Source organism: Dendrobium catenatum, unplaced genomic scaffold, assembly GCF_001605985.2.
Source record: "Dendrobium catenatum unplaced genomic scaffold, ASM160598v2 fragScaff_scaffold_1504, whole genome shotgun sequence".
In the NCBI taxonomy this organism is placed as follows: Eukaryota; Viridiplantae; Streptophyta; class Magnoliopsida; order Asparagales; family Orchidaceae; genus Dendrobium; species Dendrobium catenatum.
The window spans coordinates 508225-535671 of record NW_021319966.1 but is presented as its reverse complement, the minus strand read 5'-3'; the positions used below and the strand labels follow the sequence as shown (position 1 = coordinate 535671).

At 36.6% G+C, this 27447-nt stretch overlaps 2 protein-coding genes across 2 annotated transcripts; one reads left to right on the top strand and one right to left on the bottom strand.

Annotated features, from left to right (window-relative positions):
- Nucleotides 1–5360: 5360 nt before the first annotated feature.
- Nucleotides 5361–7329, bottom strand: LOC110109120 (cytochrome P450 71A1). Its single transcript, XM_020840046.2, has 2 exons — nt 6320–7329; nt 5361–6180 (listed from the first exon to the last, which is right to left on the bottom strand). The coding sequence occupies exons 1-2, from the start codon at nt 7244–7246 to the stop codon at nt 5545–5547; spliced, it is 1563 nt and encodes a 520-aa protein (XP_020695705.1). The 5' UTR covers nt 7247–7329; the 3' UTR covers nt 5361–5544.
- Nucleotides 7330–20561: 13232 nt separating this feature from the next.
- Nucleotides 20562–22636, top strand: LOC110109131 (flavonoid 3'-monooxygenase-like). Its single transcript, XM_020840065.2, has 2 exons — nt 20562–21549; nt 21647–22636. Exons 1-2 carry the CDS (start codon nt 20620–20622, stop codon nt 22277–22279), a joined length of 1563 nt encoding a protein of 520 aa, XP_020695724.1. The 5' UTR covers nt 20562–20619; the 3' UTR covers nt 22280–22636.
- Nucleotides 22637–27447: the final 4811 nt, after the last annotated feature.

Sequence of the window (27447 nt, the reverse complement as noted above, 5' to 3'; positions counted from 1 at the left end):
TTGCTCATCGTATTCTTCATTGTATGGGATCATTTTTTGTCGTCCCCTACGTATTGATGCTTCCACCGCAATTGACTCTTGTCCGTCGGTTGCTAGGGTGTTGGTGGAGCTTGATATCATAAAAATATATCCTAATAATGTTTGGATATACCTGAAAAATTTTGGCTATACTCAAAGTATTGTAATGGACGAGTTTCCATCATTTTGTGTTCATTATAAATATTTAGATCATTTTAAAAAAGAATGTGTTCGTCTTGATCCTCCTGTAGTTAAGGACTCTTCTTTGCCTAAAGAATATATGAAGAATTATGGTAGTTTGTCAGCTTCTCATTTATTTAACCCTATTGCAAATTTGAGTGCAATGTCTTCTGATGATGCACTTGATAATGTCTAAAGCAATGGTTGTGTTAGCTTTTCCTTGAATGATAATATGGATCCTGGGGTAGTGGGTCATTTGGGAAATGAAATAATGCTTAATCATTTTATTGTTGTTGATGTCGGGCAGTAGTCTGAGGTTTTGATTTGGGTTCTTTAGACCCTATGATTATTCATGCTCTTGTTTCTGTCTCGGATAAGGATCATAGTGTGGGTTTGGCCCTAATTGATTACGTTATGAATCAGCATATATACTTCTCCTTTATTGGATCAAGCTTGTTTTGTTTATCCATATGGTGTGGGGTTTGATTTGAATGTAATCCCTATTCAAACAATGGCTATACCTAGTGTTGTTGAAAAGGATTTTGGCCATGTTAATGTGTCAATGCTGAATGCATCTTCTATTGCTAATGAGGATTCTCCTTTAACTTCTTTGGAAATGAGCCATTTATAGATGTTCTAATTTCTTTTATATTAAATGATGCTTTCAATGCTCAATTGTCATTGAACATGAAGGATACTTCATTGGATCACTCTAACTGGTTGGAGGGGCATGTTTCATCGCCTAACAGGGGTATTGGCAGGGGTACGGTGTCAAAAATAGACACGACATGAAAACATGACTCGAACCCAAATCGAAATTTTCAGGTTCCGATGAACCTAGTTTTAGAACCGGTTGGGTTCGGGTTCTATTTTTGACCTGTTTAAAATTTTGGGTCAGGTTCGGGTATACGCAGAAACCGGATTATGACCCGATTTTCCACGCTATTTACGGTTTAAAAATTATCAATATTTATTTTAGTTAAATAAATAAAATTTTCAATAATATACGAATAAACAATTTAAAAGTTAAATTATTTCTAATATATTTAAATAAAATTATTTATAATATTTAAATAAAACTATTTATTAAATGTTTTAAGAATGAAGTGGATTTTTAAAAGAATCAAAAAATAATAATTAATAACAGTAAAAAACATGAAAAAATATAATATAAAATCACATTTTAATAGAAAACGTGATCACTATTCATGTTTTATATGAAAACGTGATTTCGAATGCAAATCCCCTTTACGTTTTTATCTTTTTTAAATTTAATTTTACTTACGACGCTTCTCCTTGGTCATACATCAAAGGCAAAATTTTTAAAAGGAGCAAAGTTAATAAATGTATTAGGATTAGGAGCATGAAATTAATTAAATTTAAAAAAGAGCAGAAATGTGATCATGCTTTGCGTTTTCTGAAAAAAACGCATTTTCTGAAGAAAACGCGTTTTCCATACAAAACGCAAAGTAAGCCTGCATTTTGTAAGAAAATGCAAAGATGCATTCCGTTTTCTTCATAACAGAAGAGGGATTAAATAATAGTGATTATTATAATTTTTCTTTACTTTATTAAAACTATAATAATAATTTCTTTTTGCTGCTTAGAGAACTAAGAAGCCTCACATGAGGCGTGAGCTTGCTTTGTGTTTTGTATGGAAAACGCAAAGCAGGATCGCATTTTCTGAAGCAGGATCGCATTTTCTTCAGAAAATGCGATCCTGCTTTGCGTTTTCTTCAGAAAATGCGTTTTCTTCAGAAAACGCAATGCATGATCGCATTTCTGCTCCTTTTTAAATTTAATTAATTTCATGCTCCTAATCCTAATACATTTATTAATTTTGCTCCTTTTAAAAATTTCGCCTACATCAAATATGTTCCTTTTAAAAATTATCGCATAGGCCCTCTTGGATCCACGCACAGAAAAAGAGACTATTTAATTATGCTTTTCGTCTCCCACATGTGAAAAACGTTGATCTTGGAAAATACACTGAAATATTTATATAATTAAATAAAATGAGAAGATGTGACACAAGTCATTCCAATAAAAAAAATTATTGTACCGTATTCAAACTTAAACTTAATTTCCAAAAAAAAAAAAAACTTAAGAATTGTTAAACAATAAAAAAACTGATTTTTTAATTAAATTTGATCATTTTTTATTAGATTTAAATTAGAATTTTTGTCTTGATACGTCATAAAAAATGATCTCAATTGAGTGCGAATTATATTTAAATTGAAAACTTTCAAAATTAAAAATGGGAACATCATAACTCCATTTTCGACAAATTTATAGTCAAATTGAACGTCTAAGTGAGATGGGGAACTCAACGACAAAGAAATCAGCTTAATTTGAGCCCAAATGTGTCCAAATATTGTGCCAAAGCTCAGTTGGAAGGTTTAAAGTATAAATTATATGATATTCAAATATAGCATGCTTACTGTCGAATCGACCGACTCAACAAGATGAATCCAAGGAGCTTAAAATCGCTTAATTCCGACATCATTAAGACACTAATATGTTTAATGATTGCTTTATGATCTAGGGAATCAATATGAGTCAACTAATGGAGCACTCCAAATTTATCTTAAATCTTCTCCATATTTATGGAGCATATCACTCTCAAAATCTATAAATAGACATTCTCTTTTCACATGAAGTGGGAGCTTGGACCTTTGCAATCTAGAGCTTTAGCTAAAGATTCCAAAGAGTTCTGAGGCTTCAAGGATCATATAGTTCTACCTAAGCATTGTCGTTGACGAAGTTCCATTCACCACCGCCCAGTTGCCAACAGTCGTCAGACCATCACCCATTTGCTGACCATCACCAGATAACTGCTAGTCTGGCAAATGCCTATGGACCCCCGCCCGACTGCCGACTAATGTCCACTTTGACCACTATTGCCCACCAACTACGTACGGTCCCTATGAGCATCGTCGCTTGTCTACTTCTATTCCTCTGACCTTAGGAGTCCGTCAACTACAATCCCTCTGTCCACAGTCGCCCACTGACTACGATTTCTTGGACCACCGTCGCTCGCCGACTACGATCCCTCCAGCTAGGGGTGTCAATATTTGACCCGACACGAAATCCCGACCCGGACCCGACCCGGAAAATCCGGGTTGGACCCGACCCGTTTGAAAAACGGGTCGGGTTCGGGTTTAGAAAGTCGACCCGTTTGACAAAACGGTTCGGGTTCGGGTTGACCCGTCGGGTTGCCGGGTCAACCCGAAAACCCGTTTATTTAAAAAAAAATTTGAATTCCCCTTATTCCCGCCTAGGCCCGCCCTTGCCTGCTACCCGCTGCCCGCTGCAAGCCCTACCCGCTGCCCGCTGCTTCGGCAATCGCGTCCGCGACTTCGTGAGTCACGCGTACCCGCTGCCCGCTGCTTCGGCAATCGCGACGCGTGCTCGCAGTCGCAGCCTCGCAGGCTCACAGCCAACTGCCGCGGTCGGACGCCGGCGACGCCGACGCGTGCTTGGTCCCGCGGTTCGCCGCTCCGCCTGACGCAGTTCGCTTCCGCGTTCGTGCTCGCGAGCCCACTGCCGTCGTCGCTGCGCCGCCACCAGCCTGCCACGACGTCGCTGTTGCCTCTGCCTCGAGTCGACGGGTCGGGTCGTGTCAACCCGGCAACCCGCGCGGGTCGGGTCCGGGTTTAGAAAGTCGACCCGTTTGCAAAAACGGGTCGGGTTCGGGTTGACCCGTTTAGAGCCGGGTCAACTCGGGTTCGACCCGAACCCGACCCGTCGACCCGAATTGACACCCCTACCTCCAGCAACTGTCGCCCGCCGACTGTGATCCCTTTTGTTGCCCGTTGACTACTATGATCCCTCATATCTTGATAATACAATTTTTTGAAGCTAACGCTTTTGCTCTCTTTTAGTTCTTTGTGATACACTTTGTACTACATACGTCTTCCACTGTATACCACATTACTATTCTTTTCTCGTCTACATTTATTTAGTTCTGGATTTTTACCATCTTTTCTTCTATTTTCATGATATTTAATGTCTTGTAAGTTCTGCATGTGCATAAAAATATTAACCAAACCTTGAGAATATTCTACAGTAAACCTTGAGAATATTCTACAGCATATCTCATCTCTCTAACAAATCTTTTCTCGTGAGCTCAAACAGTAAACAATCTTAATGAGCTCGTTAAGAAGTTTGAGTTCGAACTGGCTCGAGCTTAAGTATAAATTAAGTTGAGCTCAAACAGTAAACAATCTTGAGTACGAGTTTGATATAATTACTAGACTAAGTCAGGTCATGTTTTTAAAATATAATTTAAATATTACTTTCGATATTTAAAAAAATTAAACACGCTATTGTAATTTTCTTCATCAAATGGTTTTGTTTAATTTATAAAAATAAAATTCAGAAGCTACCGGTGCTATCATTTTCTTTGTCAGAAGAGTTAAATAAATTTAATGAGTAAGCCGCTTTGTCATTAAACTAGCTGCACGACTAAAAATTTTCTGACAAGCATTTTTTTCTTTTGAAGAAACTAAATGCAGTCCACTCAACCCTCCATTCACGACGTCCGCATGGAGACAAATTATTGTGTGGACTCGGCATAGGCCAATAAAAATGAGTCATTTTTAAAAATATATGGAGCTTGATACCGAGCGGTACCGAATGGTTCTCGAATCTGGCATCCCCATAGAATAATCTCTCCCGCATCGAGGACCTCGATGACTCCCGCATGAGCTACCACTGCATCACTCTCCCACATGCCTATCCAACGGAGACGAGCATCTACATCCAACCAACTTCGATGAACCGGTCAAGGTCGAGCTTGCATTTATTTTACCGAGTCGAGCCCGAATTTCATACAAAAGCTCCGTTCGAGTTCTATACATAAACTCTAGCTCGAGCTCATTGTTAATTGAAGGGCCTAAGTTGAGTTAGATGTGACTCGAGCTTAATTTTGCCCCTATTCCAAACTATCACATTAAAATTCTTTTTCTTCACTATTTCTCTATTAATTTAGCGGATAAGACAAATTAATTTTAAAATATACTATTTTTACACTATAACTATTCGACGCAAAAATGTGTGCTGTGTGCAAAAACCAAAAAAGCTATGAAACTTTGATCGCTTATAATTAAAAAAAAAAATTCAACATGCAATCCTGAAATTTCTCAACAGATATTAACGACTGAAACGGAGAACACAGAACTTCTTTATTTATTTATTAATCTCAGCCACACTATATATCAGGTTCCAAATACGACGCAATTGGCACTAAGTACGTAGAGACTAACATTTATATAATATCTCACGATAATTATCATATTACATATTACTTTCTTCGGGCCCGGCTCAATAGTACAGACTATAGAGTCAAGAGCAGATTCTGTACATCTTTGGCGGCAGCCTGGGCTCAGCGACAGCCACAAGAGGCACCTTCTTTGGCGTGGTAAGGCCGAATATCTCTTCCGTGCTGAGCTCCTCCGCCTTGATTCCATCGGGCAGTCGCCAGTTAAAGCCATGAAGGATGTTGGCGAGGCTGGATTGAATGACCCTGAGGCCGACTGCGTAGCCTGGGCACATCCTCCTCCCAGACCCGAATGGCAGTAGCTCGAAGTGATGACCCTTAACATCGATATCCCGGCCGAGGAACCTCTCCGGCAGAAACTCGTCGGGCTCTTCCCAAATGGTGGGATCCCGTTGGATGGCGAACGTGTTGACGAGGACGCGTGTGCCGGCGCGGATGTCGTAGCCGTCGATGACGACGTCCTCGCGGGCTAGGCGAGGGATGAGCAATGGCACAACAGGGTGCAACCGCAACGTCTCCTTCACGATAGCTTCTATGTAAGGGAGGTCCTGGGCGTCCTTCTCCTCCACCCACCGCTCCCTGCCGATGACACCGTCAAGCTCCTCTGTTGCCTTCTTCATGATCTCTGGCTTCCTCAGAAGCTCCGACATCGCCCACTCCACCGTCACCGCGGAGGTCTCTGTTCCGCCGGCGATTAGATCCTGAAAAAAAAAAAAAAAAAAAATTCACTATATGCAATTTTTTTTTTTTCCTGAAAAAAAAAAAAAAAAAATTCACTATATGCAATTATGTTCTTTTAAATATGAAATGCATGAAACGTGTTGATTAAAAATTAATTACCTGTATTATACCCTTGAGGCTGTTCCTGTCGAGCTTGACCTCGAGGCTTGGATCCTCCGCGAACTGAAGGAGGACGTCAACCATATCCTTGGGCGAAAAATTATCTCTTTCCTTTACTCGGCGGCTGATGTGCTCATCCAGAACGTGCTCGAAAAAAGGATCGAAGTTGAGGGTTAAGGCCTTCATCCGGCGAATGTAGCCCTGTAAATCAAGAAAATTTAGCCATGGGATGAAATCGCCAATGTTCAGCACGCCGTTAAGGATGAACAGTTCATCCATAAGCCTCTTGAACTCCTCTTCCGACACCGGCGGCGGGGGCTTCAACTGGTCCTCGTCTGTGGGGTCAAGGTACCGGCGGCCTAAGACCATGCGACTGATGACGTTGAAGCTGTGAATGGAGAGGTAGTCCTTAAGGAGGAGGGGTTCACCGGCGGCGTCGAAGAGGCGGCGAAGAAGCCCGCGCAGCTCGGCGGAGCGAATGTGCTCGAAGGAGTCGATGCGGCGAGGACTGAAGAGCTCTGATGCACACATCTTACGCGTCAGACGCCAGTGGGGTCCATAGGTTGACCACGTGATGCCACAACGGTTATAGGCCGTGATCTTGCCGGAGGAGGTATTAGGCCGGCCAGCGAAGGCTAGGTCGTGGGTCTTTAGAAAGAGGCGGGCGATGGAAACAGAGGATCCTACCACTACAGGGAAGGAACCGAATTGAAGTTGCATGAGCGGGCCGTACTTCTTGGAGAGTTTTTGGATGGATCGGTGTGGAAGCGCGCCGATGAGGTTCAGGTTCCCGATGATTGGCCACTGCCGTGGCCCGGGAGGAAGGTTCCGTCGCCGGCGGCCGCTGATGAAAGCTATGACGAAGAGGGCCAAGAAGAGCGTGAGGATTGCAGAGTACGTCAGCCATGGAGACGGCGGAAGCTCCATCACCGGCGTTGGTAATCGCTTGCTTTGCTATGTTTTGGAAATCCGAGGTTTAAAGCTGGGTAAACTACACACAGCTCACCTTGGCTTGTTGGTATGCTTCTAACTAAGAGGTCTTGAGTTCAAGTCTTTGTATATGCGTTGTGTATATGAGTTTGCCTTAAATGGCCTAAATGTCAAAAAAAAAAAAAAAAAAAGAAAGCTGGGTAAACTGACCAAATTGTATCATAGAAGGCTAAATATTTTTTATTATAAAAAAAAAATTTACGACCAAACTCATGCTGCGGCATTTTTACTTTTTAGTACTAAAACAGACAAAGATTTTTTTTTTTTAATCTTATTAGGCGGTCTCTCTGAAAAGTCAAAACCCACAATCATAATTTATATAATAATAATAATAATAATAATAATAATAATAATTTTGTGATGTGTTGGTAAACCCACAAGCTTTAAAGAATGGTTGATAGCAAGATTGTTACTAAGGGAAATTTGAGAGATATGTGCATAGTATATTTTTACTCAAAAAGGAGAAAAAATTATGAAAACATTCCAATTAAATATAAATTAACGTTTTACATTTTTTTTAATTGATTTTTCTAAACATTTGTGATGGTCGATCAATTAAACTTCTGACAACTCCGATTGAGCATAGTTCCAACGACTGAGAGGTAGAGGTCTTCTCACGTGAAGCTCCAGGATTCTTCAAGCTTGAAAGGTATCTTTCTTCTTTAGCCAAGGGTCCAAGCTCTCACTCTCTTGTTGAGAGTGGGGGTCTATTTCTAAATTTTTATGAAAGGCATGCCCTATGAATATAGAAAAAATATGAAGTGATTGTGAAGCATTCCATTAAAAAGCCAATACTGATTATCTCAATCATAAATTATCCATTCAACATTTAGATGCTTAAAAGATATCAGAATCAACAGATCTTGAGCTTGTTGAATTCATCTTGTCAAGTCACTTGATTCAACAATATGCATGTCATATTTGGAGATCATTTGATAACCCAAATAATATTTTGAAGCTTCCAAATATGTTTTAAGCTTTGATTTGGACCCATTTGAGCTCTGATTGGACCAATTGTGATGTAATTGGGTTTGTGTTATTGAGACGTTCAGTCTATCTACAAGTTTGTTAAAATTGATGTTCGAATGGTCCCAATTTAATTTAAAAAATTTCTAATTTGAATATGCCTCAACATTCGTGCCTAATCATGACAATGTTTTGTGACATATAAATAACTACTATAAAAATTAATTAATTAATTAATGCTATATTTAATTTAAAGCATATTTAATTTTTTTTTAAACTCATAATGACTGAATTTTAATCTATTTTATTTTTTAAAAATTCCATGACAACACTTGCACATATGGTTTCTTATTTTGTCAGCTTCTTGTCAGAAATTTGAGGATCACACATAAATTTTCATTGATATAACATTGCTTGCATAGATAAAATTAAAACAATGAGACCAAAATATAAAATCAACTATATTAGAATACAAAAAAGATAAAGCAAACGAAGGTATGCCAAAATTACATTACAAATACAACTTTCCAAGCATTTGAGTAAAAAAGAATAAAGAATTAATGAGCTCGATCAGTATTGAAGTCAAGTGCATCTCGTGTGATGTGCTTGGTGTTTTACTGTCATTTTAGCTCACTACAATAAATTTATTGAAAACCAGCAGTTTATTCGGGAAGCATTATAATTGTCGAAAAATTGTCGGAAATTAGAAATGCCACCGGAAAGAAGTCATTTCCTTCAGAAATCACCACTGGTACTGAACATGCAATTTTTCTGTAGTTGTTGTAAGTTCGAATAAGAGAAATAGTATCTATGATTTTGGAGGCAACAATGTGGGTGTGTTCCATCTCACTAATCTTCAGTGACTTCATCTAATCCTGTTTAGGAGAATTATCACTGCCCCAAAATATTTGCAGCAATTACATACCCAACACCAAAATCTTAGCCATTTATAAAATTACCATCATTTTTACAATGTACACTCAAATATTAAAATTTATAATAAAATAATAATCCATGAGCAAAAATATTATTGTTCACGTGTCTTGACTTCAAACTTAATTATAATCATTAAAAACTAGACTAATAGTTTTATGTATTTTTTATTCTATTTTGATGAGATGAAGGACACGAAAAAATTATTTTACTTCAAAATAATAAATTGTGATAAATCATAAAATCTTATCATTATATTTCAGTAGAATATCATACTCTATATTGAATGCCCCATTCTGCATTTATATATTAAAAAAAATCATTTGCATTTATTTTTATCAAAAGCCATTCAAAGTAAATTGCATCTGTTTTACTCTATCTGAATTAAAAAATCAAAATACTTGCAATAAAAAATACTCTTAAATTATAATAGGATTATAAAGTATGCCAATGATCTATACATCATGACATTGAGCATGTAACTAAATACTGTAGAATATCATACTAATTTTTATTTTTAGTATATATTTATATATGTCGCAATGAAATAAGAAAAGAGAAGGCTAGCTAGATAAAATCGGGTATTATCAATATGCAAAATTCTTCTACATTAGTCATTATCTACTTACAAGTTTAGATAGGACCAAAGCCAAGCTAGTTGATCCATCGCTTGTCACTTCCTCTTTACTATTATATAGAGCCAATCGGCTCACAAATTGAATAAATAATCTTCATTAATTTTAAATCTAAGGGCTAGAAATAAATCTTTTTAAATAAATTTGTGTAATTATAAATCCAAAATTACTATTATACCAAACATTTGCCCTCAAAATCATGTATCTTTCCCTTTTGCCTCTAGCATGCAGCTCCCATCTTGCATTCAGCTTTCTTTGTCGACCATTCACTGGCCATTTTTTTCAGTGGTTGTTGGCTCACTTCCTCGACAGTGATTCATCATCTCCAGCATTTTCACATTATTCGAGCGCCTCCTCGAATGCGCTTCTAATTCGGCGGTTTGGGACAAATTTTTTATGAGAAAAATTCAAGTAGAAAAAAATAATGAGGTCTAGCCCAATTGTGATAATTTGTTATATGCTTGTATGTACAATAATCTTCTCTTCTTCACAATTGAATAATATATGATTATTTGCAATTGAGAGGAATTGTAAGATTCCCTTATAGGGATTACAAAAATTTGTTGACCACAAGCAGACAATTAAAGCTCAATAATATGATTACATATTAATAGTTAAGTGGCAATAGTCAAATGAAAAAAGTTTAACGATGGTGGTAGTGCTTAGTGATAGTAGTCGTCGTTGATGATAGTTGAAATACAATAAAGTTCTTTAGATATCTCAACTCTTGAACATTGCCTTCCCCAACAAATGAGGCCTTATTTATAGCTCTTTTTAGATGGGCATTTTGATAATTTGGCCTACATAAAAAACACTATTGAATATGCCATGTTGAGCCATATGATCATAGATAATTTATCCAACATTTGAGTGCCTTAAAAATGTCATAATTGAATGATATTTGACTCATTAGATCTGTGTCATCGAGCCACTCAATTCTACTATGAACACGCCAGAATTAGAGAACATTTGGTCTTTCAATTAAGGTTCAAAAGTTTTCATATATGCTTCAGATGCTTGATTGGGTTCATTTGGTCTAAGATTGGATCACTTGTGGTGCCAATGGGTTGACGTAAGTTTGACTATGGGGCTGTTTGGTTTGCTGCATTTAAGATGTAGAGTAATCCAAATGCATGAGTTTTGATAATTTTGGTGTTTGGTTTGATGAAAAATAAATTTAAGATAAAGTAAAATAAATGCAATGTATTCCATTCTAGTTTATTTTTGGTGTATTTTGAATTCCGTCGATTTGGGTGATTTTCAAATACACCGCTAACTCAAGGGTATTTCCACCTCTTGCTGGCCACCTCTCTGCCTGCCGGTAGCCGCCGTCTCCTTCGACCAACGTCGACTCCAGCTACTGCTATTCACTTTACATTCAATCACTTCAAACCAATAATAATAATAATAATAATAATGTCACCCTGAACCCTTTACTTTAAATCATATTTCTTTTGCATTTTATTTATTTTATACCATATTTCTTTTCAAGCAACCAAACAGCCCCTACAAATTTGCTAAAATCAAAGAATGGATGGTTTTTAATTAAATTATTAAAAATTCCACTTTAAATATTATCTTAAGATTCTTGCTCATCATATAAATTTTTGGAGACATATGAGATTAACAATACATTTAAATCCATTTAAACTACAGAACATTGGGCCTCATTATTTTTATATCATATCCGATCTAATTTTTTAATTTTTTTTATAAGAAAAAATAGGAATTGCAATATACTACTTTTTTTTAATGAAAATGAACTTTAAATTTTTATATTTGAATTAAGGATTGAAAACATGGGACGTTGATATTACTAGGGGCGGAACCAGCTTCAATTTTGAGAGGGGGCAAATGCAACACATGAATAATTAAATATTTAAAAAATAATATTATATATCTATATATATTACAAAATGCAAGAAAAATAAAATAAAAATGTGTAATTAAACTGTCATGAAAAACTTGAAAGAAAATTTTAGAACTAAATATATAGAAATATATAGATATTTTAGGACAAGTTAGGACAAAAGAATTTTTTAGGTCAGAATTAAGAACACTTGGACAGTTGGACGAAAAGGTTTCTAAGGAAATGATTATTTTTATTTTTATTATTTTATAACGAAGTGTCTTATTTCAGATTTGTTTACGTTTTATTATTATTTAATATATATATATATATATTGTTTTAAAAAAAAACTTATTATGGAAAGATTATTTTTACAGTTAAATTTACTGAAATGTGAAAGCTGTAATTTTTTTTTTAATTTTCTAAATCAGAAGATATTTATAATACCCATAATACTTTTTAAAAAATTTATTTTATCACAATAATATCATAATAAAAGGCGAAGCCATTCATTTGTCTAACAGGGGCATAAATTAATGATTTCAAAAAATCCTAAATCTTTTTTATTTAGTCTTGGGTTTGATGTTGGCTGTCCAATTTGTGCATTTTAATATAAAAAATTACAAAAAATTTTCTCCAAATCTTTATAATTAAGTCACGTAAATTTTAAATATTTGTATAAATTTATATTTTGAAATTTTTCTCTCATTCTCTCTCTCTATATATTAAGTTGTGAAAATTTATGTATAAATAATTAATATTTAAAATTTTGAATTTTTTTTCTCAACTCTAATTTATTAAAAATTTCTTACATATATTTTTATTTACATGAAAGGATTTTTCTATTCTTTATTTCTTCTCCCTCAAATAGAACTGATGGCATTTAATGGATCCATTTTACTTCAAACTACCTAACTAACTGTTATGTGTTGCCTCGGACCTAAAGTTTCTCGTTTTCATTGGTGGGTGAGGGCGGTTTACCCCCTGCTTGGGTTCAGGTGCTTTGCACAAATTTTTTTTTCCATATAACGCTATGACGCCACTTACCCGAGCGCCTCAGCACTGTGTTCCTAAGCACCCCAGCAATGAAAGATAGAGAGCAAAGCGCCATAACGATATAAATACCATACTGCAACAGTACAAGACAAAGGCTTGAGCAGACTAAACAATTTTCTTTCTAGTTTTCAGAAAGGTTGCGTCCCTTGGGATTATTTTACTTGGCTTTCTCTTATTTATTTAGTATGTAGACATTGATAACGATGCAAGTGAGAAGAGAAGCACGGAGAGAGTGAGAGAGAAGAGAGATATGTACTTATTTCTCCCAACTTTCATGGTGGATTTCTTGGGATGGTGATGCTCTGTGAGTTTTTCCCTATTTGGGTTTTTCCATATTAAATCCGGGTGTCCTTATTTTTTTTGCTAATTTTACTTTCTTGTTTGTTTTATTGTTGTGGTGTTTACTCCTCCTCATTCAACCCAAACCTAATTTACTCCCTATAACCATACATACGAAAGTGCTAGCAAATATATTTCTCTCCTGTAATTAGAGTTAGGAAACCGTAACCTCCTCTCCAGAGGATAAGCATGTGAGCTACTAATCTTTTCCTTACATGAATGACAAGTTTCTAACTGCTGCTCCTCTCCTTCATGCATCACCCTGTGGCCTAACGGCTAACGATGACGACAACCACCAAGAAAAATGCAAGTGGCGATTTGAGCTTGTAGGTGTTGTGCCGTCCATTAGGGCCCCACTAATTATTGATCTGCCCAAGATCATAATCATATTTATAAGAAATTATAGCTATTGAGGGGTAGTATATTCGTGCGATAGAGTGAGAGAATATTTCATCCCGACGATGCAGTGATATCCAACACATAAATATATAGTTGAGAGAACAAGAAAACACTAGAACTTTTTTACGTGAAAATTCCAAAAAGGAAAAAACCACGGGGTCTTGCCCAGGTGAGAAGATTTCACTATACTCGAGTGAGTTATAAAGCTTGATCTTCCCTTTAACTTGGAGATGGTGTAATTACAATAGTTTGGTGTGGTGGTCGAATTTCATATGGATAGTTGAGAGCTTCTAATGATCGTGATCAGACGACGGAAGCAGGAGTGTAACAACTCAGAATATGCAAATGTATTTTAAGATAAAAATTTTAAATTTATATTTGAATTGGAGCATTGTGGCGCTAATATTGTGAGTGCTGAGGCGCTAGGCTTGAGACTAAAGCGGCGACAAAAACTACCATCCCAGCATTGCAGTTTCTGTTGTATAGTAAATATAACTTCCACATCCAACATGACAGCATTGAAATGGAGCGTTGTAGCACTAAGCTACTAAAAGTAATATGTACTGAAATGATTGATAGAATCGATATATACTGGAATGTGATAATGATCCGATTAAAAAAATATTGTGATTGATATCAAATATATGATATGATAACCCATGCGATATCCTTAAGATTCACTGATGTGAGTCATAACGAGTTGCAGACTAATTGAGAGTTATAAGGAGTCAGGGTGAATGTCACTTGATTTAGCAGGAGTTATAAGGAGCTCATTAATTAGGAGTCATAAGGGGTGGCTGACTAGGAGTCATAAGGATAGGAACAAGAGTAAGATCGAGATATCCACTTCTGAATATCTAAAAACTATTATTAATACTCTAAAAGTGATCACACTTATCAGTCTTATTGATGATTTCTGATATGATTACTAATGCTAACACTGATATTGATATATGTATTGATGTTATGATTGACAATGATACTATTTACTATTAATAATACTGTAACAATTGATGTAATACACTAAGATATAATGTATTATAGAAAGATAAATTGATGCATATGACTGATATGACTAACTAATAATTATGTAATATTTATTTTTTATATGAGCTGAAATATACTATTTCTCTTTTGTCTTGCACTGAATTTGTAAGATTTTATTTATTTGCTGAGTTATTCCCTCATTACGTGGTTTTATTTTATTTCAGGTAAACATAAGGAGCTTGTGAATTAAGACTTAGTTGTAATGATGTTTTAGTTTTCTTTCGGTTCTCATAGTTTTTCTATATTCTTTTCTAGCCTATGAAAGCCATTGTATGTATTATTTTAAACTCTACCAACATTTCCATCTACTTCAAAATTGAAAAAAAAAAATACTTGATGGGTTGCCTTCCTTGAGCCTGACAATTTTGTGACATGCCAGACATATGAAGATTAAATTTCAGACTTCAAATCCCTTCTGTTTCCTTATGTTTCCTTCTTTCTCCTCTCATTTCTTCCCCAGATAGTTGAAGGGCGATGGGCTTTGTTGAGTGACTTTATATACTTATTATTTAAAAAAAATACTAATTCATCCTAACGCCACGATGCTACCACTTCCAACATTGTAGTACCACCAATAAAACACTTAAACTCTCCCAAACTTTCTATACTCCATCCCCAACACCATTGATACACAATCATACCACCACACTTTCCAATATTTCATCCCGACGATCGATGCAGTGATATCCAACACATAAATATATAGTTGAGAGGGCAAGAAAACACTAGAGTAAAATGCAACACCGCAATGCTCGCAGTGAAAATTCCAACTTGTGGTTTTCCACTTTCTCAACTAACATTTCCTAATTTTTCTATTCTCCATTTAATTGAAGCATACTTACAACTAATAAATAAGTTTAAACTACAGGAGAAAATAATTACTTGGATCTCATACGATGGATATTAGAATCTCCCCTCCTTAGAGAAATTATCATCCTCGATATTTAATTCAGAATAGGTGCAAATATAAATGTTTCATTTCAACTTCTTTCTTTCAAGTTGCCTCCATTTTTATCTTGTGTTTTCATAAACTTTCACTATTGGGCCTTGCTTATCCCTTAATTATTTTGTTTTAAAAGCCAAAATACCCTTAGTTTCTTTTTTATAGGTCAAATTAGATTGCACTTCTAATTCTGCAACAAGGACACTTTGCTTAGCTACATATTTCCTCAATACTGACACATGAAATACATTATAGATATCAGACATGATCCAACAAAAATAGTCTATAAAGCAGATGTTCCAACATGTTCGATTACTTTAAATGCTCAAACATATCGAGGACTTAGCTTGCCATCTCTCCAAAATTTGCTTCTTTCGTCCAGCTAACCTTCAAATAAACAAAATTCCCAATTTAAAATTCAGAAGATTTATGCTCATGATCAAAATACTTCCTCTACCTGTCGTGAGCTCTTCCTATTTTTAATTAATATGATCTTTTTAGAGGCATTGTCCACTAGCTTTAATCCTATTGCTTTTCTTTATGTTGCTTCAGCCCAAGACAACGGACTTCTACATTCCCTCTCTTACAAAACTTCATACGAAACCATGTCACTTCTTGCTTGGAAAATATTATTATAGGCAAACTCAATAAAAAAAATGTGATATTCCTAGCTTCCACCAAAATCCAAAACACAAAATCTTAATAGGTGTTCTATTATTTGAATCACTCTCTCAGATTTCCTATCTGTCTGGGGATGAAAATATGTACTTAAATTCAACTAAGTCTCTAAACCTTCTTGAGTACTTTTTCACAACCTTGAAGTGAACCTTCCATCACGATCATGAATAATAACCTTCTCAAAAGAATATATCTTATGACAATGGCGGTGGGTTTTGGGCACTGTTGTGTTAGGTCGAAACTTCTTATTTAAAATATGTTTTTTCATATTATGTTCTATTTTGATTCGAGCTGTCGACACCAAGCAAGCAAAAGAGGAGGTTTCCTAGAGAGAGTAAGTTTACTTTGAGTTACTTCTGTCCTTTTTCAACCATTGGCCCCCAATTCAAGAAATTGTCTTGATCGAGGTAGGTGACCTCTGCTAGTGGTGTTAATACCTGACCTGACTTGCAACCCGAACCATAACTAACCTAGAAAATTTTAAGTTTGGATCAACCCTTTTGTCATATGGTTTGGGTTTGAATTCAAGATTCTGACCCATCTTTAAAATCACGTTGGGTTCGGATTGTTCGAAAAACTTGAAAGGTAACCTGAATGACTTGGATCCAGCACTCGCAAGTAACGACCATCTGCACTCCTCAACGCTCTCGTGCTCGCGAAAGCCCGCGACGGGTCGTGACTGCATCCACACTGGCCACGATCACCCTTTTGCCTCCCGCGCTCGCGTCTATATCAGGACTCGTGTTAGTGCTAGCGCTTGCATCATCATCATCCTAATGTGCATCAACTCCCGCAATCGCAAAAAATTCACTCATGCGATCGCATCTTAGCTCACTCTCACGCACCCTTTGCACTCGCTTTCGTGCCCGGACTACTGTTGTATTTTGGGTTAGCTATTCGAGATGGGTCAGCTCAATAACTCGGTGGGTCGGGTTTGGGTCACAAACTCTAAGCTATTTGCAAAATCAGGTTGGATTCAGGAAAGCTGAATTGGACTCGAGTTAATTTCGGATTTGGCCTGAATTTGACACCCTTATCAAGCCTATCTCTATTTTTAAAATTTCAGAGATTTTTTTTTTAAAATTTTTATTAACTTTATATTTCTATTATTAAAAAATGAAGATGACATTGCACAGAGCATAACTTTCATCGTATAATTTTATCTATGTTGTAGATACATTAGTTCTGAACATTCAAAAATTTTCTAGAAAATTTTGCACCATATTTTTAAAATGTGTACATTTTTAATTATTTAAAAATAGTATGAAGTCTAGAAAACAATTTTGTTATACAACTAAAGGCTTGAAATAGTGTTTTGCGTAATCTTTAGTAATTTGGTTTTGTTTTAAAATAGTAAATTTTGGCTCAGTAGTATATTATGTTTCCTACCGTTATAGCACTTTGTGAAAATTTGAAATGAGTTCATTTATAATTAATGCACAATTTGGTACCCAATGGTATATGTTGGTGCTGAGAGCATATCTTGGTGCTATATGCACACTTTATTATCAAAATCTCTGATTCTATCTATATAAGGGGTCATAATCTTTGGATTCTTTTTAAAATAAAGTGAGAGGAATGAGGGGTCAGAATTTTTTAAGATTTTGTTTGATAGAGAGTACTAGTTTGTTTATTTATTTTCTAGCATTGGCATTTAAACTTTTTATAATTGCAATTATAATTTTTCTCAACACTCTGATGAATTATGTTTCAGTAAGTTAAAATGCTTTAATAATAAATTTTTTTAGAAATTTATATTAGAAAAATATTAGTTGTTAGGCTATTTTAGCTCACAGTGATTTCATTTTTATTTTCAATACTTCTTTCCATTTATTTTTTTATTATCATGACTATTTTTTTGCTCTATTTTGTAGCTTTTTCTATAGCCATATATTGTTGTTGCATGTACATTTTGATGATAAGTAAAAAAAGAAAATTTGGCAGTTTAGCTTACTTACAACACTCGATATTAATTGTAGCTATGTAGCATGTGATTATTACTATTTTAAAGTTAAAATTTGGAAGCAACTTCTTAAAAATTTTTAAAACTAAATCTTAGTGCTTATTATTGCAAGCCAACATGAAAGGACATGCCCAGTCTGTGTTATATCGAGTTGTGTTGTGACACTAACTTCCAGGATTACACCACAAACTTCTTTATTTAATAGAATGCCTGTTGGCCCACCTCTTATATTGGAAATTAATGTTTTAAGAATCAACAAGCATTAATTATAGTGTTGACAGCCAACCTTCATTGCTTACATGTAAATGTCACATTTATCTTATATCAATTATATCATTTTTCTCCATATAATGTAAGTCACTATCATGTATGAAATGTAAGAAAATCTATATATTGTGCATTAACTTCATAAAATTATAACTATCAATCTACCAGTTGAAATTCAATAATATTACAATCAAAAGGCTCATAAGAATCGTATCTATCATATAGAAAAAATTACACGATAAAAATTGGGTAAATTAGGATTATATATATATATATATATATATATATATGGTAGATTTAGAAATAATAAAAAAATATACAAATAAAAAATATCAAAAACAATAATAAGAGTATAGTCACTTACATTAATTAGAATAAATTTTTTAATATAAGTGATGGACAAAAATATCCCGAAACACGTCCACTCTCTTCTCTCTCCTCCTCTCTCATCCATCTTCTCTTCTCCTCCTTTCTTTCTTTACTGGCCAAATAATATGAGAATGAGTAAGGGTGGTGGGATGACAGGGATATTTAAATGAAAAATATCAAACAAATCATTTTAGTGTCCAACGCTGTGGCACACACGATTCAGCACCGTTGCATTACATGCTGCTCCTAGAGTTGTTGTAGAATAAAGAGCTCGGCACCGTGATGGCTCATTGCTAGCGCCGCTGTGCTTGTTAGCTCAGTTCTACAACACTGACTGCTGGATTATTTTTTTATATATCTTAAACAAATTTATTTTAAACTTTTGGGTTATTACAAAATGCACCCTAAATTATCTTCTTAATTCAAAAAATGAGCTTCCATAGGGATGCTCATTATCTCCATTCATATTTAGCTTTATAAAGAATTCCTTCTTCAAAACTATTAAGGCCTTCCATGCAAACATTCAAATGCCTTATCAAAAAGCATTAGAAGTTTCACATCATATACATGTAGTTGTTCTCTTGGTTTTTGGGATTACTGGCAATTTAATTATTATTTGCCTTGAGTAGATTATAAACTTCTTTAATAATGCTACTAGACTGATTGCAAATGTAAATAAATTTATTACTTACTTTGCAAAATCGATTCATTCTACTATGTAGGAACATTTTTGTAATGTTCTTGATTTTAGCCACATGACACTCCCTTGGGATTATTTGGGTATTCAACTCTTTTCATCCTTGCTTAAATTAGCCAATTTTATAAAACAAAGAAAATTTGAATATATGGAGTGGCTAAAAATAGAAAGTTATCCCATTCACTAGTTAATTTTAATTAATTAGATTCATTATTTGGATATGCTTACTTTATGCCTCTCTCTCGAGTGCTTAAGGAGGAAAGTTGTTAATCTGATCAACAATTTTTTTTTTGGCAATGGTACCAATAACAACTTTTATACAATATCTTCGAAGATCAATCATTTGTCAAGAGAAAAAGGTGGTTTAGGGCTCCCCTGTCCCCTCCCTTGATACTCTTCATACCCTTAGCAAAGCTAAACTAGTTTGAATATTGTATTACTATGATTCTCCTCTATTCAATTGGTATTCCAATGATTATAGATCCCTTTGTATAAAACCTACTTACAACACCTCAAAATTTTTTAAAACAATTACATAAATTTTATTTTTTATTTTTGGAAAATCAGGAACTACATTACTTTTGATCCTTAAATGTACAGTAAATCTTTAATTGAAATTTTGAGGATATTTATGGATTGGTTTCATTGCAATCAACATGTTAAGAATTTTGATTTTGACTTCGTATGAGACTACTTTCTTACTGCAATATTATAAAATTATTTTAAGCGGCAGGAAGAAAACCATCTCTAATATGCAGAAAAATTCTAAGAGGAGGTCTTAAAAGTAAAAGATTTTTTTCTCTTGTAAATTATGGGATCAATTTGATTACATTCTTGAATTTAATTAGTAATTTCAATTTCAATTAGTTTAGTTTTCAGTTCCCACATATAATGATCAATTGACTCCGTTTTCAAATCCGTTCACCCTCACTAACTCGTCTCTCGAATTCACATCGAGGGCATCCCCTTCCATCCATTATTATCATATTGATTGCTTCCAGAAAAGGATATTCAACCATTCACATTAAGGGTTCATACACTATTTATTTAAAAAATAGAAGGTACAATAATTCATCAGTTAGGTCTGCTATAAATACCCATTAACCCCTGCTTCCTTATCAAGCATTTCACTTTGCAAGCAGAGCATACGGCCGTCGACTCTGCCGGAGATGGAGTTTGGGGCGTCTCCATGGGTGACATACTCTACAATCTTCGCGCTCTTCTTGGCCATCATCATCAGAGCTATGACTAACCATCGGGGCCGGCGACCGAACCTACCTCCTGGACCCCGGCCGTGGCCCATCATTGGGAACCTGAACCTCATCGGAGCACTCCCGCACCGCTCCATTCACGAACTCTCCAAGAAGTACGGCCCGCTCATGAAGCTTCAATTTGGTTCCTTCCCGGTAGTGGTGGGATCCTCTGTCTCCATGGCTCGCCTCTTTCTAAAGACCCACGACCTGGCCTTCGCTGGCCGCCCTAAGACCGCCGCCGGCAACTACACCGCCTACAACTACTCCGACATCACGTGGTCTCAGTATGGACCCTACTGGCGCCAGGCTCGAAAGATGTGTATCACCGAGCTCTTCAGTCCTCGAAGCCTCGACACCTACGAGCACATTCGATCCGCCGAGCTACGTCGGCTTCTTCGCAGCCTCTTCGACGCCGCCGGCAAGCCCCTCCTCCTTAAGGACCATCTCACTACTCTCAGCCTCAACGTCATCAGTCGCATGGTCTTCGGCCGCCGCTACCTGGACCCCACAGCAGAGGACCAGGCGGCGCCGCCACCACACGTGTCCCCGGAGGAATTCAAGAGGATGCTGGACGAGCTGTTCCTCCTCAACGGTGTTCTAAACATCGGAGATTCCATCCCATGGCTAAACTTTCTTGACCTGCAGGGCTACATTCGTCGGATGAAGGCCGTCGGCAAAAAGCTCGACCGATTCATGGAGCACGTTCTGGATGAACACATCGCCCGGCGAGTGAAAGAGGGGGAGAATTTTTCGCCCAGAGATTTGGTCGATGTCCTAATTCAATTCGCAGAGAATCCCACCCTCGACGTGAAGCTCAACAGGAGCAGCCTCAAGGCTTTCTCTCAGGTAATCAATTTGGAGATCGATTTACCCTTCAAAATTGCAGTTTGAATAATTTCATTTCAATTCCATGACGCGTATCATTGATTAATTTTGACTTCAGGACCTAATTGCTGGCGGCACAGAGAGCTCTGCCGTGACTGTGGAGTGGGCAATCTCGGAGCTCCTGAGGAAGCCACACATCATGAAGAAGGCGGCGGAGGAGCTTGACCGCGTCATCGGCAGGGAGCGATGGGTGGAAGAGAAGGAAGTGCAGGACCTCCCTTACATCGAAGCCATCATGAAGGAGACGATGCGGTTGCACCCTGTAGCGCCAATGCTAGTCCCTCGCCAAGCCCGCGAGGACGTCGTCATCGACGGCTACGACATTCCCGCCGGCTCACGCATACTCGTGAACACGTTCACCATATCTCGGGACCCTTCCATTTGGGAAGAACCCGACGAATTTCTGCCGGAGAGGTTCCTCGGCAGGGAAATGGATGTGAAGGGTCATGACTTCGAGCTGCTACCATTCGGATCTGGGAGGAGGATGTGCCCAGGCTACACACTCGGTCTCAGGGTCATTCAATCCAGCCTGGCCAACATCCTTCATGGCTTCAGCTGGCGCTTGCCCGATGGGGTCAAGGCGGAGGAACTCAGCATGGACGAGATCTTCGGCCTTTCTAATCCGAAGAGGGAGCCTCTTGTGGCTGTCGCCGAGCCCAGGCTACCCCTGCAAATGTACTTGTCTTCTTGACTATCGACGAGAAGGGCAAGGGTAAACAATAAAAATAATTAAATTATATATATATATATATATATATAAGTGCTAGAGTGCCCAGTACTGGATTTGGAAGAAATCAATGAAGAAAAATTCAATAATTAGTATGCCTTCGTGCTAGCTGCTTTCTTGTCGTAATTAGTGGTTGCAATGATATAAAAATTCAAAGTAAGAGCTTATTGATATATAGCTACATTTTCTTGTATTGGCTCAAGTAAATTTAAGCTATGATTTTGTATTTTGGAATTTGGATTGTTAGGGGTTGTGTTTCTATAGAAATGTTATTTTGAATTCTCTGCATCTTTCATCTTAAGGCATATGATTTTGTGGTAATGTTATATTTTAAGAAAATTTTTGTTGACTCCAATTGAGGTTCATCTTTGCCTTCACTGAATGATAATATCTTAAATTTTTTTAAGGTACTAATTTTTAGGTGAAGAGTTTTGTAGGACTTGGAAGTATTTTTTTAGCACGTGGATGTAATTATTTGAAAGTAAAGGGAAATTATTTGGTTTTAAGAATTTCAAAGATCATGCATGAATTTTGATGCAAATTAGAAAGCACTCAATATTTTGAGCCAAACTGAAAAAAACTTACATAAAAGTATTTGGAGGGAGTTAAAATGAGCTTCAACTTCAATGAATAAGCAAACCCATTGCTAGTACATCACTTTTGCCAAGAGAATAAATAAATAATGTTATATAATATATGATTAAGGCTATGGGGTGTCAGTATTTGACACAACCTGAAAATTCAATCTAAACCTAACCCGAAAATTTCGAGTTAGGGTCTACCCGTTTTCAAATGGGTTGGGTTCGGATTCTAGGATTTGATCTGTATGAAAAGACAAGTCGGGTCCGAGTCAACCTGCTTACCCAAAGTTAACCTAGATATACCCGCTCGGGTTTGTTTTTTCTCTTATCCCTCGAACGCCGCTCAACTACCCACGGCCGCTCCACAACTTCTTCGTCTCCTTCAACAACATTCGTTCATGTTGGCTCAGTAGTCAACATCTCATGCCATTCTTCAGTTGGATCGAAAGTCATGATAACTCGTCGTTCCTTCCTATTAGCTTAGAAGTCACACAACTTGTCATTTTTTGCCTCCTTCGATGACTTTCATTCCTATCGGCTTGGTAGTCACGATAGCTCGTCGGTCTTCAATTGGATCGGAAGTCACGACAGCTCGTTTTTCCTTCCTGTCGTCTTGGAAGTCACATAGCTAGACATTCTTCGCCTCCTTCGACGTCGTTTGTTCCTATTGGCTCGGTAGTCATGACACCTCGTTGTTCTTTAGTTGGATCGCAAGTCACAATAGCTCGCTGTTACTTCCTGTAGACTCGGAAGTCACGCAGCTCGTCGATCTTCACCTCCTTCGATGATGTTCCTTTCTGTTATTTCATGTCGGAATGGGTCAACTCAAAAACTCGGTGGGTCAGGTCGAGTTTGACATTTCTGACCATTCTACAAAAATAGGTCAGGTTCAAGTCATGTCAATCAATGGCGGGTCAATATCGGATTTGAACCAAACCCGACCCGCAACCAGATTTTGATACCCCTAATTAGGTTGTGCCCTCTCATGTCACCTAATGTATAATTTGCCATGTGATTGATTTTAAATGTTGATATTTGAATTGTGATATGTTTTGATGCACCAATCAAGAATAATTTTGATTTAAGTTTTAACAATTTAAGAACTTTATGATTTAAAAAGGATTAATCATCTTAGTGAATTTTAATAAATAGAGAGATTAATCAACAAAAGATTTGAGCACTAAAGTGGCCGACATAATCAACTAAAAGGTAGATTTGGCCACAACATTATCATAATCTACATCTCGAATGATTTATAAATTTTCATATTTTCATTTAAGCGTTCATTAACGAGCCCACGGACTAAAATAAAGCATATATATCGGCAAGGGTGAATCACTTCACAATATAGTCCAAGTCTAAGTTATTTTTAGAGTTTTGGAAAATAATCATATTTCTGGACATAATTTAAATTTTTTATTAGTTTAAAAATATAGAAGTCTTATAAATTTAAAAATGAGAATGTCTTGGGCAGTCTTAAACACCATTCTTACTTATACGTCAATAAAAATCATCTTGATCATGCATGAATCTCGAGACATTCAAGTTTAAAACTTCTGAAGTCAAATTCGGGGTCATCTGAACTCTAATTTCAACAAATTTATCATTAAACTAAATGTCTCAAAGAGATGAAACCAACGACACCAAAATCGGTCCGATCCGAATCCAAATGGATCCAATCAAGAGTCTAAAGCATATTTAGAATGTTCAAAGCATTATTTAGATGACAAAATGATATCCAAATATGCAATGCTTATAATCAAATCGAACGTCTCGGCGAGATGAATCCAAAGAGCACAAGATCGTTGAATTCTACATTGTTAAGGCACTTAAATAGTTGAAAACACTCTTTGATCTGGGGAATCAATACGGGCCATCTGATGGGGCACTTCAAACCTATCCCAAATCTTCTATATAATTATGGGGTGTACCACTCATAAAAATCTATAAATAGATCCACACTCTCTACACGAAGGGGACATTTTTTTGCTGGATATTGGAGAGAGCTCTCAGGCTTAAAGAGCTCCAGCACTACCATTGACGAACACCCAACGACTATCGCCAGACTTCCACTTGACCGTCGTTAGACCACCTCTCGACCAATGGACTTTCACTCGGCCACCGTCGGACTTTCACCTAGTAGCCGACCATCGTCGAACCTCTGCCCGACCTTCATTGAACCGCCGACCACCGTCGGACTTCTGCAGAACCATCGTCAGATCATTCTCCATAAGCTGAACTTCTACTCGGACATTGTCGGACTTCTGTCGAACTGTCGTTGGAAATTTTTATCAACTCTTCAAACTACTGTAATTCAACCGCCTTTAAGTCAAGGGATGGGTCAACTTTTGTAATTCACTCAAATTTAGTATAATCTTTTCACTATTTGGGTTTTCTAAGTAAACAAATTTCTGTGATTTACTACTCTATCTCTGTTCGTGTGCTGGATATTCGTGCATTGCTAAGACGAAAAGTTTTCTCACTCTACTGTCACGAATATTCTAGCTCACAATAGTTTGGCACTTTCTATGAGAAACTCAATCCCACCTTGGCTGAATGGAGATCGCTCGTAAATTTAGGAGCTAATTTTGAATGAGTAGAAGTTGTGAAACCCCTTAAGTAATAGAAAACCTAACTCTTAAACATTGAGGAATTTTCATAAGAAACTCCACAGTTAAGCATGCTCATCTCAGAGCAATTCTGGGATGGATGACCTACTGGGAAGTTACACCAACAGGACAAAACCGTGAGGCTCTTAAGCCAAAGTGAATAATATCTCGATAGTTAAGAGTTTCTGTTGTTACAAATGGTATCAGAGCAATACACCAGCAGGAAGATTGGAGCTAAGTGCAATACAATACAAAGTGTTACGCCATGAGAGCCACCTCTTGAACCCTGTATGGGACAAAGTGCTACATGACGGGAGCCACCACTTGAACTTATAGGGGGCCACCTCTAGAGTTCTATCTGCCTAGTGGATGATTCTAGGATACAGATGTTGACGAGGATGTCAGCTACTTAAGTGGGGGAGATTGTGAAACCCCTTAAATAATAGAAAGCCTAAATCTTAAACATCGAGGCGCCTTTTGATGTAACGGTTGGAATTTCCGTAAGAAACTTTGCACTTAAGTGTGCTCATCCCAGAGTAATTCTAGGATGAGTGACCTACTGGGAAATTACACCACCAGAACAAAACCGTGAGGCTCTTAGGCCAATGCAGACTATATCAATAGTTAAAAGTTTGGGCTGTTAGAGAATGCACCTTAAGCTAATCTACGATGGTAACTTTTGATCACCTATGATTACTTCTATTATAAATTTCTTCTTTGATTAATTTCTCTTCTATATGACGCACTTTCGATTGTCAGGATTTATCCAATAAATTTTGAACCTTATTGCTTTGTTTATGTGTAAATTAATTCCAAATGTTGAAAGTGCGTCGCATTATTGAGACCGTACAATTGCATGATGAAATTAACTCAATCGTTATTAGATCTCTTATTGACATGTTTTATTATTTATGCTCCACCTTGAATTGTTTTGCCTAGCATTCGCATCATTTTGAGCAATTTGAATACAAGCTTGTTTTTCAAGTAATTGCTCGCAACCTAATACATTTGTAATAGTTACCATAAAATAATCTATTCTCATACATATAGGTATTTCTGGACTAATTTTCATTATATATTAAAACACTGTCTTTCCTTCGGTTGCTAACGAGTATGATGAAATTATGTTTGATACAGCTTCAGAATTTTGTGCAGGGGTGTCAATTTCGGGTCAGGGGTCGGGTTCGGGTCAAACCTGAATTGACCCGGGTGCAAAACGGGTCGACCCTAACCCGACCCGGGTAGAGAAACGGGTCGAAAATCCGAACCCCGAACCCGACCCGTTTTGAAATCGGGTCGGGTCCAACCCGTTTTTTCGGGTCGGGTTCGGGTCGGATTTTCGTGTCGTGTCAAATATTGACATCCCTAATTTTGAGTACAAAATTTTAGGACTTGGTCATAATTGACGCGTTTGATTTATAATTTTTTGAATACAAAGAAATATAGATTATGTTTGAAACTAGAGATTCCATTTCATTTGTGTATGATTCCACAATATCGGTTCTTTGGATTGGTGCTAAGATAAGGAATGAACAAGTTTATTGATTGTATTCATTTTGCGCAAACCAACACTTGTCTAGATTGTAGGTTCGTTAATTTATTTATATTAGTTTATTATTTTGAATTAAGTACTTAAAATTATTTTTTTAAAAAAAAGAATTAACTTAAAATTGAGATGCAGTTATTTAATCAAATTTGAGATGTAGTTATTTTATTTTGCTTTTTTTGTCAGCGTTGCATAAGGCCGTGAATCTTTTTTGAATTATTTTCACCTGTAGCATTAAAATTTTTTTTGCAAATCTTATCAAGAGTTTATAATACAACAATTAAGAAATTTTGTGGAGCATCTGCAATATGGGAGCAAGATGTGAAGATGATATTTTGTGATTTATGTATAAAAGACATTGAACTTGACAATCGACTGACAACACACTTCAATACA

Excerpts from the sequence above, each read along its gene's own strand:
- LOC110109120 (XM_020840046.2), bottom strand. The coding sequence starts at position 7,246 with ATGGAGCTTCCGCCGTCTCCATGGCTGACGTACTCTGCAATCCTCACG. Across the intron at positions 6,181-6,319 it reads GCCTCAAGGGTATAATACAG|GATCTAATCGCCGGCGGAAC; the intron begins GTAATTAATTTT and ends TTTTTTTTTCAG.
- LOC110109131 (XM_020840065.2), top strand. The coding sequence starts at position 20,620 with ATGGAGTTTGGGGCGTCTCCATGGGTGACATACTCTACAATCTTCGCG. Across the intron at positions 21,550-21,646 it reads GCCTCAAGGCTTTCTCTCAG|GACCTAATTGCTGGCGGCAC; the intron begins GTAATCAATTTG and ends TTTTGACTTCAG.